The following is a 17,124-nucleotide window of genomic DNA, read 5'->3' as shown; positions in this document are numbered from 1 at the left end:
ATTATACCCAGTGGACATGTCTGCTCTATATAGTGTGCTGGGAGTATATCCCAATAATACATATAGCATACCGAATGTAGACAAAAATGATGCGTGAACATAGTCTATTATTCATACAAATATAGTTTATGAAATATAACAATAAACAGCGGGATCCATTAACGTGCACCGGTGGGGGAAGTAACACGCATTCCAAAAAACTGTAAAATGTACTCACTATAAGGAAAGATATATTATAAAAGCAGATGGAAATATATAAGACAGCCAGCAGATGGCAGTACTGGCACACAGTCTGGGACACAGTATGTGCAAATAGCAGGCTGGCATCAATGAGCTGTATTGTGCCTCCAGCAATCACACATTACAAAGTAATTTCATTCATTGGCTTATTGATGTAATATTTAGATACTTTTTGTGTTATTCATATTTGTCGTGTGAGAATTCTCAGACGTTACCCGATGCTAAACAAAATGATCATGTGAATTAGGCTACATGCACATGACTGTATGTGTTTTGCGGTCCGCAAAATGCGGATCCGGAAAAAAAAACAACGGATGACGTTCTGTATGGCACCTGTTTTTTTTTGCGGATCCGTTTTTTTTGCGGACCCATTGTAATAATGCCTATCCTTGTCCGCAAACTAGAAAAAAATAGGACATGCACTATTTTTTTTGCGGAGCAACGGAACGGACATACTGATGCGGACAGCACACGGTGTGCTGTCAGCGTTTTTTGCAGACCCATTGAAATGAATGGGTCCGCATTCTATCCGCAAAATAAACGGAACGGACACGGAAACAAACAAAGATCGTGCGCATGAAGCCTTAGCCCTCTTTCACACGAGCGTGACAGATTGGCTCCGGATGCGTTCAGGGTGCGTTCAGTGAAACTCTCACCATTTTGCAAGCAAGTTCAGTCAGTTTTGTCTGCGATTGCGTTCAGTTGTTCAGTTTTTTCTGCGCGGATGCAATGCGTTTTAATGCGTTTTTCACGCGCGTGCTAAAAAACGGAAGGTTTACAAACAACATCTCTTAGCAACCATCAGTGAAAAACGCATTGTATCCGCACTTGCTTCCGGATGCAATGCGTTTTTCACGCAGCCCCATAGAAGTGAAAAACGCAGAAGATAGAACATGCTGCGTTTTTCACGCAACGCAGAACTGATGCGTGAAAAAAAACGCTCATGTACACAGACCCATTAAAATGAATGGGTCAGGATTCAGTGCGGGTGCTATGTGTTCACTCGCTCCGCTCGTGTGAAAGGGATACAGAACTTTGATACATTGTGCAGCCCCAATTCTTCATTTAGTTTTGGGCCTTACTGACCAAGTGTTTTTCTTCCTGTTTTCATCGTCGCCTTTCAAGAGCTATAACTTTTTTTTTTCCCCGTCTATGTAGATGTATGTATTTCCCCCAAAAGGGCAATATAACAGGCAATAGCTTGATTGCTTTTAAAATACGAAGCACTATCCCTATAGTGCATTGCATTTTACTGTCAGACGCAGCCTGCTTGAAAACACTGAAGGCAGGCTTGGGCCCTATACCAGGTACCAGCCAGCCTTTGCAGACATTGGCATCCCGCAAGTGCGAGGGAGTCCGCATGAGAGTCCATGTGAGAGTCGAGCCCCCACTCTCTGCTGCACTGGGGACCCATGCAGCGCTTAGACCAGGCTGCCGTGAAAAGGCCCCTTAGTGACAGCTGTAAAAAGGCATATTGGTGGCCACTAAGAGGTTAATATATGCAAATAAGCCTCTAAGAGCAACAGGGGCGTTGACATTACTCCTAGAGGCACCGCTCTCTCTGCAACTGCCACATCATCAATGCCAACGTTGCTCTTTGGAGGCTCATTTGCAAATACGTAAACATTATTTTTCTCAGCAATGTGGACACATATGAACATGGGACCAACACAGATGCCTTCAGCTGCCAAATTCTCCTAGAGACTTAGGGACCAGAGAACCAACTCATCTGTGAGAGACTTCAAAGACAAAAACTGCAGATATTCTGAAAAGCTACAGCATTACAGTCAGCAGTGTTTCCAGTAACCATAGATATACAGACCCTGCTGCAGGTGAGGGACTATGGCCAGACACCCTTCACCTAGATCACATCCAGGCCAGACCAACTCATAAAGGCCTGCATTACGCAGTCAACACCTAAAGCCACAAGTGCCAGCTTACAGCTGTTAGCCAGAAGTTCGTGAGGGAGACATCAGCAAGATAGCATACCAGAGGTGCCATTATTTGCCACTTTGCCAGCCACCATACCTCATCATCTGGGAAGGGAAATCGCATTGTATTCAACTGCTACTGGATGTACTACAACTTCTATTTTGCACTTAGTAAGGAGGGACTTTTATTCTTCTACTTCTGGCCCGATTCCTTATATGACTTTTCAATGCACCGATCCCAAGGCAGTACACCGTTACTCATCAGCCTCATAGCTACTACCGTTCCCATCTTCTGCTCCTCCTCCTCCTCAGGGGCTCACTGCACATTGAACTAGGTGCACTGTAATAAGGGTGTTATTAATGCATAATTATATCATGACCTTACCTTGGAGTTAAGTTCAAGCTGTTTGTGCTTGTGAAACAGCTCCTCATTTTCTGTCAGTGATGCCCCGAGCTGAACATCTGTTAGATATAAGTCTATATGCTTCCTCAGCCAGCCAGTAACCTATGGAAAAAGTAGATTTACTGTCATCAGTAAGGATTTCTCCATTCAGCAATAAACACAGAGGTCGCTTTTAGTCAAGGTTAAGGGCTCATGCACACGACAGTATTTTGCGTTCAGTATACTGGCCCTTTTTTGAGTTCAGTATGCGGTACATATACTGAACCATTCATTTCAATGGTTCAGCAAAAAAAACTGAAGCGTCTGTGTGCATTCCGTTTCAGTATTTTCGTATTTCCGTACTGTGAAAAGATAGAACATGTCCTATTCTTGTCCGCAAATCACGGTGCTCAAGTCAATTGAAAATGTTATGCCCAGCCCAATTGTTTCTATGTAATTACTGTATACTGTATATGGCATACGGAAAAACGGAACTGAAAAACGGAAAGAAAACGGAAACACAACGGAAACAAAAAACGGAACAACGGATTCGTAAAAAACAGACCGCAAAACACTGAAAAAGCCATACGGTCGTGTTCATGAGCCCTAATACTGATGTCAGCTCCAAGTCCTAACCCAACTTTGGGCTTAATGACAGCCTAGGATAGATCAGGCTGGAATTTAGGATCATAGGGTTCATGCACACAACCGTTGTTTTGCAGTCCGCAAATTGCAGAACGGGTAATATACCAAAAACGGCTGTCGCCAGCCAATATGCGTACCGCACGGCCACAGATTATACAAATCCTATAAATGCACAACACGCCAACGGTAATGTTCATGCAAAACTTTATTGAACTCATATGCTTACAAACACAATAAATTAATAATACATGGTTAAAACCCAAAAGGGAAATACAGACAAGTGTGGATGAAAATTCCCCCCCATAGCCGGTATAAATATCAGTTCATAATAATTGTAACAAGTTGCCGCTGCTAGTGTGGTACACCGGAAAAAACCCTTTGATAAAGCCAGTGAGCGAAACGTTCGTCGGGCCGCTCCCCAGCCAGGTTGGTTATTTCATTGTCATGTACTCAGTATGCCTTTAATGCTGCTTGTGGGTTTACTGGTGTTAAAACTGTCTCGTATACTTTTTATGCTCCGTGGTCTCCTCGGTCGCCCAGGCCGGTACCCTTAACCTGGGATGAGGTTCAGCCTCCACTGAGGTGACTTGCATTGGATTTTTCCAGTACGCTGGAGACTGGGTTTTTCCGGTGTACCACACTAGCAGCGGCAACTTGTTACAATTATTATGCACTGATATTTATACCGGCTATGGGGGGAATTTTCATCCACACTTGTCTGTATTTCCCTTCTGGGTTTTAACCATGTATTATTAATTTATTGTGTTTGTAAGCATATATGTTCAATAAAGTTTTGCATGAACATTACCGTTGGCGTGTTGTGCATTTATAGGAGTTGTATAAATTGCAGAACGGCTAGCCCATAAAAGAACAGTCCTATCCTCGTCTGTAATACGGACAATAACAGGACATGTTTTATTTTTTTGCGGAACGGACATACGGACACGGAATGCACATGGAGTAATTTCCATTTTTTGCAGCCCCATTGAAGTGAATTGTTCCGCATACGGGGCTGCAACAAAAACAAATGGTAATTATGCCTAAAGGTTATGTACACCTTTGGGGGCACTTTTTTATTATTGCATTATAGTAGTTTTGAGCAAATTTTTTTTTATTCAATTGGCCTTTATTAAAAATGTTGAACCCCTGTCTCTGTGCAGCCTTGAGTTTCTCTATTAGCAGGCTCTGAATGTTAATTCTGTTCCATCAGGCAGCTCAGCTGATGGCTCCTTATCACTAATCTTTGCCCTTATAAACACTCATTATAGCTTAATTCTTATCTTACCAACAAGAAGATGGCTTAAATAAGCATTTATGACCTTTTAGTAATTTAGAGATAAGGTTTATTAGATGGCACAATGTGAAATTTAAAGTATGATTCACACAGCTAGACAAACAGTTAACCCTTTCTGACAAAACGGCTGAATATTTTTAATAAAGACCAATTGAAAATATTTTAGCCCAAAATTAGTAAAATGCAATAAAAACAAAATTGCCCCCAAAGGAGTACATAGCCTTTAAATTGACAGCCATGTATAACGACCTCATACTAGGAGGGTAGCAAAGTGGCAGTATATAATATAATAATTATCTCCTGCTTTTTCTTTACCACATTGGTACTTGTCTAACTGAAGATGAAACTAGATTGGAAACAAATGATGAAGTCTATCCAGTCTCCATTTTGGCAGCGTAGACCTTTTGCATCGTGCCTCGTAGGCACTTATTTCAAGCTGCTGGGATGAATAACAGCTGCTCTTACTACAGTGCCATTCTGAAAACTCTCAGAGTTTGATCTGCAGTTATGTGACAATGACCTGCCTAAAGTGAACGTCAATTACATACAGGTTAGTGCCAGCATGGCAACAGTATAAGGCCCTTTCAATGCAGCCTGTGACAAGACTTGCCATGTCACTTGCCAGTACAGTACAAATGGCCAGCACTGATGAACGCCATCTCCTCCTCCTGCAGATCAAAAGAGAGAAGAGCGCTTCATGTTCAGGAGTCTAATTATTTCATTGTAAGTGTAAGGCAGGCTTGGACTGGCCCACAGGGGAATCCCCCGGTGGGCCCCTAAGAAAGGTGGGCCCCCAGTCCACCAGCACAGAATCTCAAATAACCTACATTAATATAAAAAACTGGGTAGACGATCCAGTTTATTATTATAGGCGCAGTGGAAGGTTAAGATGGCCTCTAGGAAAAGAGGCAGGCCAACCAGTATATTCTCTTCCATGGGACCAACCTTTTGAAGTTGTTGCAGGGACCCCCATAATCAATCATTTTGTAGCATCTTGTTGCTGTTTGCCTCTATGTGGGCAGGTAATATTTGCATGTCGATGTACAGTGGGCCCCCAGAATAAGTTTTATGGGTGGGCCCTAGGCATCCCAGCCCGACACTGGTGTAAGGTATATACAATCACACTCGCCAACCGATCAATATGAACATATACTGTATAGCCTCCTTGGTTCAGCTCCAGCCAATAATCCATTCTTGGATCTGAAGACCAGAATTTCAGTAATGGGCTGTACAGGGTGAATATGAACGTTTTTCTCCGATGCTGTCGTCAAAGGAATTATATGTATTCGGCAGAGTGCTTTATATACCCTGAAGAAGGGACTGCCACAGTCCCGAAACGTGTCTAGCCATTCCTTTGATGGCAGGACAGAGAAAAGATCCACATTTTCCCCATCCAGCCCTTCTGCAAATAGCAGCCAAGAAAATGTTTCCTAGTGCTAAGCAATACTGGCAGGGTCTGGCACTGTCACTCTGTAGAGTTGCCTGCTAGCCCTTTACTACACGGGGGAGGGGGCGACATGTGGGCATTCAAAGACAATAAATGTTAATTTGATGTAAGAGGGGGATGTGAGGGTTACTGGCCACCATTGTTTTTTTTAATGTAATTTAGACCCCATGCACATGACAGTATCCATTTTCTGTTTGCAAATTGCAGATCCACAAAATATGTGTGGGATCTATATGCCGTCTGCATTTTATTTGCAGACTCCTTGTTTTCAATGGGTCCTTGGTCTGCATCTTGCGGACATAGTCTATTTTTTTGCGGAACGGACATATTGATGATCCGTATGCTTTCCGCATCCGTACATCCATTCTGCAAAAAAAACAGAACATGTCCTATTCTTGTATGCAAAATGCGGACAGTTGACCCCTTGAAGTCAATGGGTCTGCAAAAAATGTGGATGCAATGATCCAGAATTTGTGGACCTTAAAATGGATATGGTTGTGTGCATGGGGCCTAATCGTGAAGGTATATAGTCAGTATCCGCAAGATATTCATATGATTATAATAAATAAATAAATTATATATATAAATGAATAAATAACTTCCAACCTTCTTTTTATTAGATAATTTATCATTTTCCTAATTTCCTCTCTCACAATACAATGTACATTACGTGTCTTGTAAATCCCAAGTACTGTCTGTAATGTAGAAGTTATGCCATGTCGCCGGCCAAGCACACAGACACACCAGATGGTGATCTTTTGAAGGCCTCTCACATGCCACTGTGCAGGGAGATGACCAGGCCCACAGATGGGTAAATATTCTCTTTGCTTCCCATGAAACAACATTGTGCCCTGATGCTATCTCCACAGCTGTGACCTGGAGGAACAGGTGCCTAGTTTATTGTCTCGCCATGTTACCTTGTCCTCCTGCTGGTGCCACTGACTAACGCTCAGGACCTGCTCCAGTCTTTGTCGGTGTTGTCTCATCTGCCTGTCCAGCTGCCGCCTCCTGTCTTGTAGAGATTCCAGTAGTCCTTCCACTTTGGAGCAGCTGCTCCGGGCTCCTTTCATGGTGTCACAACTTGCCACTGGCCGGTGAGCTTTACATTGCTGTATGAATTCAGTCAGTTCCTGGCTTTTATTTAGCAAGGCCAAAGACTGTGCCAGGAGAGCTGAATCAATGAAAGTGAATCTAGGTCAGTAATAAAGAAGGGCCATTTCCATATAACATAGCAAAAATGATTGGTAAAGAAAATGACCAGTAAAGATACTTCTTTGTCAGGTTGTTTAATATTCCATGCAAGTAATTTCCTACTTAGCTCTGTTTCTGAAGAATTCTACAAGGGTCCTTACCCAGCTTTCCAAGACTATTGATTGGTAAATCTGACTAGTCATCGAGTGAGCAGGAAAATATCAATGCAAATCTAGAAAATAATTTAGTCTTCATTTACACATTTATTTTGTGGCCTCTTCTCTTTTTTTTTTTTGGGGGGGGGGGGGGGTTACGCAGCTCCATCCATTGTATAGTAGTTGCTCCAGGCCCTGTTGCGCTTGGACAGGAATGGAAAAATGGCCAAACATGCATGGCTCTCCCCATTGATTTCAATAGCACTTCAGTAGGGATGAGCGAATCGACTTCGGATGAAACATCCGAAGTCGATTTGCATAAAACTTCACTTCACTACTGTACGGAGCATGTGCTTCGTACAGTATTAGGCCGAATGCACACGACCATGGAACACGGACGTGAGCGGTCCGTGGTAACCCGGCCTGGCATCCTGCTGAGAGCAGGAGCGCACGGGGTCATTGTTTGCTATGACGCTGTGCGCGCCGTGCTGCCGCTGCAGTACAGTAATACACTGGTATGATCTATACGAGTGTATTACTGTACTGCAGCGGCGGCACGAAGCGCACAGCGTCATAGCAACCAATGACGCCGTGCGCTCTTGCTTTTAGCAGAATGCCAGGCCGGGATACCACGGACCGCTTACGTCCGTGTTCCACTGTCGTGTGCATTCGGCCTTAGAATGTATTGGCTACGATGAGCTGAAGTTACTACTTCAGAAATCAATTTATACTGTAAAAAAACATTTCCCGAACTTCGGTTCCAAGTGGTAATAAGTAATAACTTCGGCTCATCGGAGCCAATACATTCTAATACTGTATGAAGAACTCGCTCCGTACAGTATTGAAACAAAGTTTTATGCGAATCGACTTCTGATGTTTCATCCGAAGTCGATTCGCTCATCCCTACACTTCAGAGAATAGCAGAATCAGAGCACTCGGCTGTTTATAGAAGTGCTATTTAGTGAATGGAGAGAGCCTCGCATGTTTGGCCACCTCTCCAGGAGCGGGTTCCAGAGGTAGGATCTGCACCTATCAGTCATTTCTGGCTGTAGATATCCTGTAGATATTCCATGAATTTCCGAGATGGGAATACCCATTTAAAGACTGTGAACACCTTCTGGCCACTTATTTTATAATTGCATTTTACTCATTTTGGGCTAAAAATAATTTTTTCTGTTGGACTTTATCAAAAAAATCAGTCTGTTTGCAAGCTGTCAGTGTCTGTTATCTTTAAATCCCATTCTGACAGCTCCTGTGAACCGCTTATCTCTGATCTGCTGACCTGATAAGCACTCATTATAGCTCAATTCTTATCAAATTGATAGGAATATGGCTTAAATAAAGGGTATATTAGATGGGCAGATTTTCTGCCCGATAATCGATAACAAGCGTTCCTATAAAGGCTCGATAGCAATCATCTGGCAGTGTAATACTGCCTCTGATTGTACAATGAACGAGCAAAACAAGCTCGTTTGGACAGATGATGAAAGATCTGGATTTGCTGGCGGCAGATCGTGCAGTGTTATCACCGGCACACCGCTGTCCTACATGGAGACAAGAGATGGCATAGTGATCGCTCCTCCCTATGCTGCGGAGGACATCGCTTCATGTAAGAGCTGCGGTGTCCCCTGCTAGCTATCTGGCGACTAAAATTATTTTAGCCTAAAATGAGTAAAGTACAATCATAACAAATGCCCCCAAAGGGGTCCGTAGTCTTTAAGTTCTTACAGGGAAATGAATAGGATAAACTACATTGATATTCGGTGGAAAACATCAGAACTGATTAAGGCTAGTTTGGACTTTCCTGCAGATTTTATCCGCAGCATGTGCACCTGGCTTAGTGAGGCTGTGCTCACATTAGTGTCATGACGGAACCATAATAGATTCCTGTATCAGGTTCCTGAAAGGCTGGATAAACATAGCAAGGGGACTCTGACCCCAACTTATCCTCCTTATAAGTATATTGAGCTGAGCCAATGTTTAAGTAGGTCAATTGGACTCTGAGGGCTTAATGCACACAGTAATGCCATGAGTATGGGCTCTATCTTCTGATGCATGGAGTTCTCTACAGGTCTGTGCCCTGTGATAGACTATGTGATATCTATATTTTATTAATTTTTTTTCTTAATCAAGACCTCCATGTAAAATTGGACCCACACAATAGTACAGCCTGGTCCGATATATTTTTGTATTCACTGTATTCAGGACCTGTGATACATGTGCCCATTAAATACTCCTTACCCTTTGTATGCTGTTGAAGCTGCTCGAGATATTTTACAGTAGAATCAACAGTATCTGGCGTGTTCTGAAGAAAAGTCTCTGCAGTATTAATGGCATCAGAAAACTAAAAGTAAAAGAAAACAGCATGAACAGGCGACTGATTAAAAAAGGTACAAACTATTAGAAACACACAATTAGGTTAATTAGTAATAGCTTTAGGAGATCAAAAAACTTCCTAAACTTTAATCTTCTGATCATTTAAGCCTATGCTGCATGTAACATAAATCCAGCCCAAATCCAGTACAAAGCGAGTATCACAACGCCCCCTGGTGGGCAGTTTTTCATTGTACATAAAATTGCTATTGATATGGAAGTACAGTCGTGGCCAAAAGTTTTGAGAATTACATAAATATTGGAAATTGGAAAAGTTGCTGCTTAAGTTTTTATAATAGCAATTTGCATATACTCCAGAATGTTATGAAGAGTGATCAGATGAATTGCATAGTCCTTCTTTGCCATGAAAATGAACTTAATCCCAAAAAAACCTTTCCACTGCATTTCATTGCTGTCATTAAAGGACCTGCTGAGATCATTTTAGTAATCGTCTTTTTAACTCAGGTGAGAATGTTGACGAGCACAAGGCTGGAGATCATTATGTCATGCTGATTGGGTTAAAATGGCAGACTTGACATGTTAAAAAGAGGGTGATGCTTGAAATCATTGTTCTTCCATTGTTAACCATGGTGACCTGCAAAGAAACGCGTGCAGCCATCATTGCGTTGCATAAAAATGGCTTCACAGGCAAGGATATTGTGGCTACTAAGATTGCACCTCAATCAACAATTTATAGGATCATCAAGAATTTCAAGGAAAGAGGTTAAATTCTTGTTAAGAAGGCTTCAGGAAAGTCCAGCAAGCGCCAGGATCGTCTCCTAAAGAGGATTCAGCTGCGGGATCGGAGAGCCACCAGTGCAGAGCTTGCTCAGGAATGGCAGCAGGCAGGTGTGAGCGCATCTGCACGCACAGAGTGGCGAAGACTTTTGGAAGATGGTCTGGTGTCAATAAGGGCAGCAAAGAAGCCACTTCTCTCCAAAAAAAACATCAGGGACAGATTGATCTTCTGCAGAAAGTATGGTGAATGGACTACTGAGGACTGGGGCAAAGTCATATTCTCCGATGAAGCCTCTTTCCGATTGTTTGGGGCATCTGGAAAAAGGCTTGTCCGGAGAAGAAAAGGTGAGCGCTACCATCAGTCCTGTGTCATGCCAACAGTAAAGCATCCTGAGACCATTCATGTGTGGGGTTGCTTCTCATCCAAGGGAGTGGGCTCACTCACAATTTTGCCCAAAAACACAGCCATGAATAAAGAATGGTACCAAAACACCCTCCAACAGCAACTTCTTCCAACAATCCAACAACAGTTTGGTGAAGAACAATGCATTTTCCAGCATGATGGAGCACCGTGCCATAAGGCAAAAGTGATAACTAAGTGGCTCGGGGACCAAAACGTTGACATTTTGGGTCCATGGCCTGGAAACTCCCCAGATCTTAATCCCATTGAGAACTTGTGGTCAATCCTCAAGAGGCGGGTGGACAAACAAAAACCCACTAATTCTGACAAACTCCAAGAAGTGATTATGAAAGAATGGCTTGCTATCAGTCAGGAATTGGCCCAGAAGTTGATTGAGAGCATGCCCAGTCGAATTGTAGAGGTCCTGAAAAAGAAGGGCCAACACTGCAAATACTGACTCTTTGCATAAATGTCATGTAATTGTCGATAAAAGCCTTTGAAACGTATGAAGTGCGTGTAATTATATTTCACTACATCACAGAAACAACTGAAACAAAGATCTAAAAGCAGTTTAGCAGCAAACTTTGTGAAAACTAATATTTGTGTCATTCTCAAAACTTTTAGCCACGACTGTACATTTTTCACAGCAGGAATAAATCCTCACGTTCCAAGCCCACAGTGAATGTTATATATTTGTATTAGATGCATTGCACATATTGTTACAAAATGTTATCCCTGATGCAAGCAGTTCATTATTATAATAACCCATTTATTACCCGAAATCTTTGTAAATATCTAAAAATACAGAAACCTTAAAGTATTATCTGGCAAAATATGAAATTATCTAGTTAAATGGTGAACACCTTATCTTAAAAAAAATCCACTAGTCTATTTTTGTACAAGCAACTAAAAGTTTATTATGTCATGTTATTAAGTTCATTAACTGGTAGGCAACCACATTGAAAGTCATAGATGCTGTAGTCAAAGGATATGCTGCCTAATTCATGATCACTGTGGTTTATAATGTTGTTCCTTTAAGGGAGGATTTCCAATTCTATGCAAAAAAAAAAAGCTGAAGTGAATGGTTACACATATGGGCTGCAAAAAAACGGACACAGAAAAAAGTATGTTCGTGTGCATAACCCCTTAGTCTTGTGCCATTGCTTTCCTCTAAAGCAAAGATGCCCAACCTGCGGCCCTCCAGCTGTTGCAAAACTACAACTCCCAGCATGCCCAGACAGCCTACAGCTATCAGCCTACAACAGGGCATGGTGGGAGTTGTAGTTTTACAACAGCTGGAGGGCCGTAGGTTGAGCATCCCTGCTCTAAAGTGATTGCCCTGCTGCGGGACCCTAAGGATTTCATCTGGAGATGAAGTAACCTTCAGCAGCACAGCCGAAGAATTAACAACATCAAAATATTCCAAGATTCTGAAATGAGACTCAGGACTGACAAGTTTGTTTGTATGGTTATCCTCTTTGGATTTACTTTTCTGACTTCATGAGCAGCTGAAGTTTATGATTTGACTATGGATGGAAACCTGCTTCTGGCCTGCTGCATTCCCGTGTACACTGCTGGTGGGTAGAAGGGTAATGAAGCTAGGTGACGTGTTAGTGGTCGTGCGAAGTCCCCTAAATGTGCTAATAAAAGATATACTTACCACTGTTTCCAGAACAGTATGGATGTAGGGTACAGAAAATAAATTGTGTTGCTTGAATTGTGAGGTGGCCATATTTTGTGGATGTATAGATTTTTGTAAACGCCATTGGTAAAAGGCCAGCAGTGCTCCAGTCCAAACAACTGGTGAGCGGTCCAATACATTTTTATTTAGCATTCCCTATATCCCTGAGGATGAATATCCACTGATTGAAGGCACGTTTGCACAGACTTTTCTTGCACTCTATTTAGTGCGCATACCTCTGTTTTTAGACACCACTGTGTGTAAGGGCTCATGCACATGAACATATTTTCTTTCCGTATCCGTTCTGTTTATTTTTGCGGACCGTATACGGAACCATTAATTTCAAACGGAACGGAAGTTACTCTGTGTGCATTCCGTTTCCGTATGTCCGTATTTCCGTTCCGCAAAAAAAATAGAACATGTCCTATTATTGTCCGCATTACGGACAAGGATAGGACTGTTCTATTAGGGGCCAGCTGTTCCATTCCGCAAAATACGGAATGCACACGGACGTCATCCGTGTTTTTTGCGGATCCATTTTTTTCGGACCGCAAAATACATACGGTCGTGTGCATGAGCCCTAAATGTAGTTGCAGATGGCATTCTCTGCTATCCGGCCCTTTCCAAGGAGGGGGCATGGCGAGGGTGGGGAGGAGGATGGGGCCATCAAGCACATTTATCATCTTATACATCAGTTTTGTGGCGTAAATGAAGACTGAAGTGCAGGGGATATCAAGACCAGCATACCACATGCCGGTCTTCAAAAAAATCTCCCATTGTCTCAATGTTAGTACTAACCCAATTACCCCATAATACACGTGTAATATCAAAATTATTTCAATATGATAAAAACAAAGTCTGTTACAGAGTGACACTATATGATTACCAAAAAAACATATTTTTTAAAAAAATTCAAGCTATAAACCTAAATATTCTAAAGAAAAAACATGCAGATTATGTCTATAAAATGATATAGAAAGAAACCTGCAGGGGCCATGAAAAACATTCCATAATAACCACATCACTAGCCCAACAACTAAAATAGTCATAGCTGTTAAAGGGCATCTCTCAACAGATTTGTAGTTATGAAACTATCTGACCTGTTACATGACACTTGGCAGCTGAAGACATGTGTGTTGGTCCCATGGTCATATGTGCCCTCATTGCTGAGAAAAATGATGTTTTAATATATGCAAATGAGCCTCTAGGAGCAACGGGGGCGTTGCCGTTACTCCTAGACTCTCTGCTCTCTCTACAACTACCACACTCTCTGCACTTTGATTGACAGGGCCAGATGTGATGACGTTTTTACTACCCGGCCCTGTCAATCAAAGTGGAGAGGGCACAGCAGTTGCAGAGAGAGCAGAGCCTCTAGGTGTTATGGCAACGCCCCCATTGCTACTAAAGGCTCATGTGCATATATTAAAACATAATTAATCTCAATGTATTTGGTCCTAAAATACCCTGGACCTGAATTGGTTAATGTCCAATAAAGGACGTTTCATGCCTTTCATCAGTTTAGTCTCCTTTAAGTTCTGATTCAGAAAAATGTTCTTTTCCTTCGGAAAAAATATTAAGGCACAATGCATCTTCTATTGGGTCTATGATATGAATAGACCCAATATCTGTCAAGCACAAACCTGTAGTGCAATACCAAAGAACCCGGCCGCCATCTGCAATAAATCTCTCCTTCTCTCAAGCACGAGGATGAGGGCGTCCCATGCCTCCTTTAGGGTCAGTGCCATAGCGTCATATACTTGGCTTTGGTCTTTATTTTGTTCTGCTATCTTGTCTGCTTCATATAACAAATCCCATACATGGTCTTCCAAAGCCTACAGAGAAAGAAAACAATGGAAATGAATTCTTGTCCATATATACAAAATGATCATTCTATTAGCTGGAGAGCAGTGTGACTCCAAAATACACATCTTGTTGAATGGGTCTCGGCACTTGATCTCAATGGACACTGTGTGATCACATATTTTCCCTGTGGTGGTGCCAGGGACGTCCTCACCAAAAACTTAGACCATACCACCCATGGTAAGAACTCACACAAACTCTTTTTTGGTTCCTGACATAGACCTTTCCCAGAGGTCAACGTTTTTTCTGCAGTCACCATTGGGAAGAGTCCCGTGCCTATTTTACATCTTACATTGGGTTCAATGGTAACTGTCTAACTTTATATGTTCCCCCTAGTGGTGGCTGCAGGCAGACCTTCTTTTATCCCATGTGAAGGGAAGCAGGTCATTCAGAGCTGTATGGAGTACCAGTTATGTGATATAAGTACATTGAAAATAGGGTCTTATCTAAAGAAATTCAGCAGTGCTCACCTGCTAGTCACTTTGGAAGCACGGAGAGGCCTGGGGCCGGGAAAACAAGGCAACTTGAAAATGAAAAAAAGTAGATCCAGCTTCCAATAAAAGTGATGACCTTTATTCCTCCAAGCAGTAAAATCCATTTGAACACAACGTACAAACAACGTCTACGCATTTCAGATCAAGGAGTTAAGATCCTTACTTAGGGTCTACACGTTCTATGATCCGAAACGCGTAGACGTTATTTGTACATTGTGTTCAATGGATTTTACTGCTTGGAGGAATAAAGGTCATCCCTTATATTGGAAGCTGGATCTACTTTTTTTTTTTTCATTTTTAAGTGCCATATCTGTACCTGTTCCAAAATTGGTAAACTTCAGCATATCATGGAGGGTGAATAATTTGCTAAAAAAGTTTTTTTTTTTTTAAATCCTCCATTTTTCTACTTAAAAATTGTTGGAAAATGTCAGATGGTGCATCAGTATGAACAAAGCTCTCTTACAAAGATTTGTTTTTAAGTTTGTCAGGGCTCTCAGTGGAAGACGGCCCTCACAGTAACTTTCGCCATAGAGCCCTATGAGTTTTGTATATGTCCCTCGATGGGGCTGCATTTGAACACTTGCCTGCCCCCTACAGGTTACAGCTGGTCACTGGGGAGTCCCAACAGCAGGACGTCCTGTGATCAGCTGGTGGAAGGAGCCTTCTAACTAAAACTCATGTTTTCAGTACAGTTTTTCCCTTAACAATAATAAAATAAAATCACTGGACCAACCACCTGCTAAAAGTCTGTCATTATTTATCTGCAGGCGTAAGGCTGAAGGGTTTGATTTTCACAGCCAGTAATAGTGTGTTGTGCCAACCCATCAATATTCCACATAGCTACATTTCAGACACTACATAGCACTAATGTAATCATCATGGCCTTTACTATGACAAGTTGCAGAGCTTGTAAAGATATATGAAGAATGTGGTGACCACAGATAACAAGACGGCTACAATAACACCGTGATCCAGTTGAAATAAGGCCGAACCCTCAGCAGCTGGTGGATGGCTGCAGGACTACTTTGGATTATGAACAATGCTGAATGACACGGATGAATTGTGAAAGTGAAAATTATATTGTTCATATTACTGGGAGAACCATATTTTTCACTTTATAAGATGCACCTAGGTTTTAGAGAAGGAAAATCAGAATTATTTTTTATTTTTTATCAGACCTCAGCTCAGACCCCCAGTCTTAATCAGACCCCCAATCTTTATAAGACCTGAGATCAGACCCCCAATCTGTATCAGACCCCCAATCTGTATCAGACCTCTGATCAGACATAAAACAAATAAATGAACTCCACACCGCACTGTGACCTGACAACGCACAACATCAGTCATAGTGCACGCCTACACCCTGACACTATACGCAGTCAGGACACAGCACAATGGGTGCCCAGAAGAAGAGTAGGGAGTACAGCCAGTGCTAGCAGCGCTACCTTCTCTGCTCCCCCTGCCTCCTGCATACTAATGACTGCTTCCTTAATAAATATGTTCATTAGTATCCACGTTATAGGACACACTGACATTTCCCCCCCACGTTTTGGGGGGAAAAAGTATGTCTTAGAAAGCGAAAAATATGGTATACTGTATAATAAAAGAAAAAATGTGGGGGATTCAGTCAGCACAACCCTGTATGCAGGTGCACATCGCTATGGCAAAATACACATACAAATGCAAAAACACAAATGCAATAGCACTCTGCAACCAGCACTCTGCCCTGCCTCTATGCTGGATGTTGAATGAGGCATTGGTGTACATTTTGGCCAAAGCGTAATAAGCCACTCACCACGTCAAGGTCGCCTCTATGAGTGGTCCCTAACACTAGTTCTTACCTGTTTATGGGCCATGATGGCCACACAAATATATTGGAGGCATGGCGATCTCCATGCAGTCATGCACACCTGACCAGTTAGTCTGCCCTGGAGGCTGGTTTTAAAGTCAGTATAAAACTGAGTCTACTTTTACAGCGCCTACCAGTAGCCATTTGGCTCCAGGAGAAGTATATGGTGGGCTCAGCATGCATGTTGGTACTTGCATCCCTGGATCCGATGAAAGCTGTCACGGCACCGGACGGGGTTAAGGGCAGAGTGTGCCTGGCGTGCATGCTGCACCTGCACTCCCTGGACTTTGTGTGGCCATCATGGCCCATAAACAGGTAGGAACTGGTGTTAGGGACCACTCATAGAGGCGACCTTGATGTGGTGAGTGGCTTATTACACTTTGGCCAAAATGTACACCAATGCCTCATTCAACATCCAGCATAGAGGCAGGGCAGAATGCTGGT

General features: G+C 42.4%; 1 protein-coding gene across 2 annotated transcripts in view; it reads right to left on the bottom strand.

Moving 5' to 3' along the window:
* Positions 1 to 17,124, bottom strand: part of CCDC141 (coiled-coil domain containing 141) — a 177,989-nt gene that overhangs the window by 121,202 nt on the left and 39,663 nt on the right. For both annotated transcript variants that reach the window (XM_040441010.1, XM_040441011.1), the window contains exons 3-6: positions 14,118 to 14,309; positions 9,527 to 9,629; positions 6,857 to 7,110; positions 2,557 to 2,676 (exon numbers count right to left, since the gene is read on the bottom strand). In XM_040441010.1, coding sequence (XP_040296944.1) covers positions 2,557 to 2,676; positions 6,857 to 7,110; positions 9,527 to 9,629; positions 14,118 to 14,309 — 669 coding nt within the window. The remainder of the gene's footprint in view (positions 1 to 2,556; positions 2,677 to 6,856; positions 7,111 to 9,526; positions 9,630 to 14,117; positions 14,310 to 17,124) is intronic.

This window comes from Bufo bufo, chromosome 7, assembly GCF_905171765.1.
Source record: "Bufo bufo chromosome 7, aBufBuf1.1, whole genome shotgun sequence".
NCBI classification, from domain to species: domain Eukaryota; kingdom Metazoa; phylum Chordata; class Amphibia; order Anura; family Bufonidae; genus Bufo; species Bufo bufo.
This window is presented reverse-complemented; position numbering and strand designations above follow the sequence as displayed.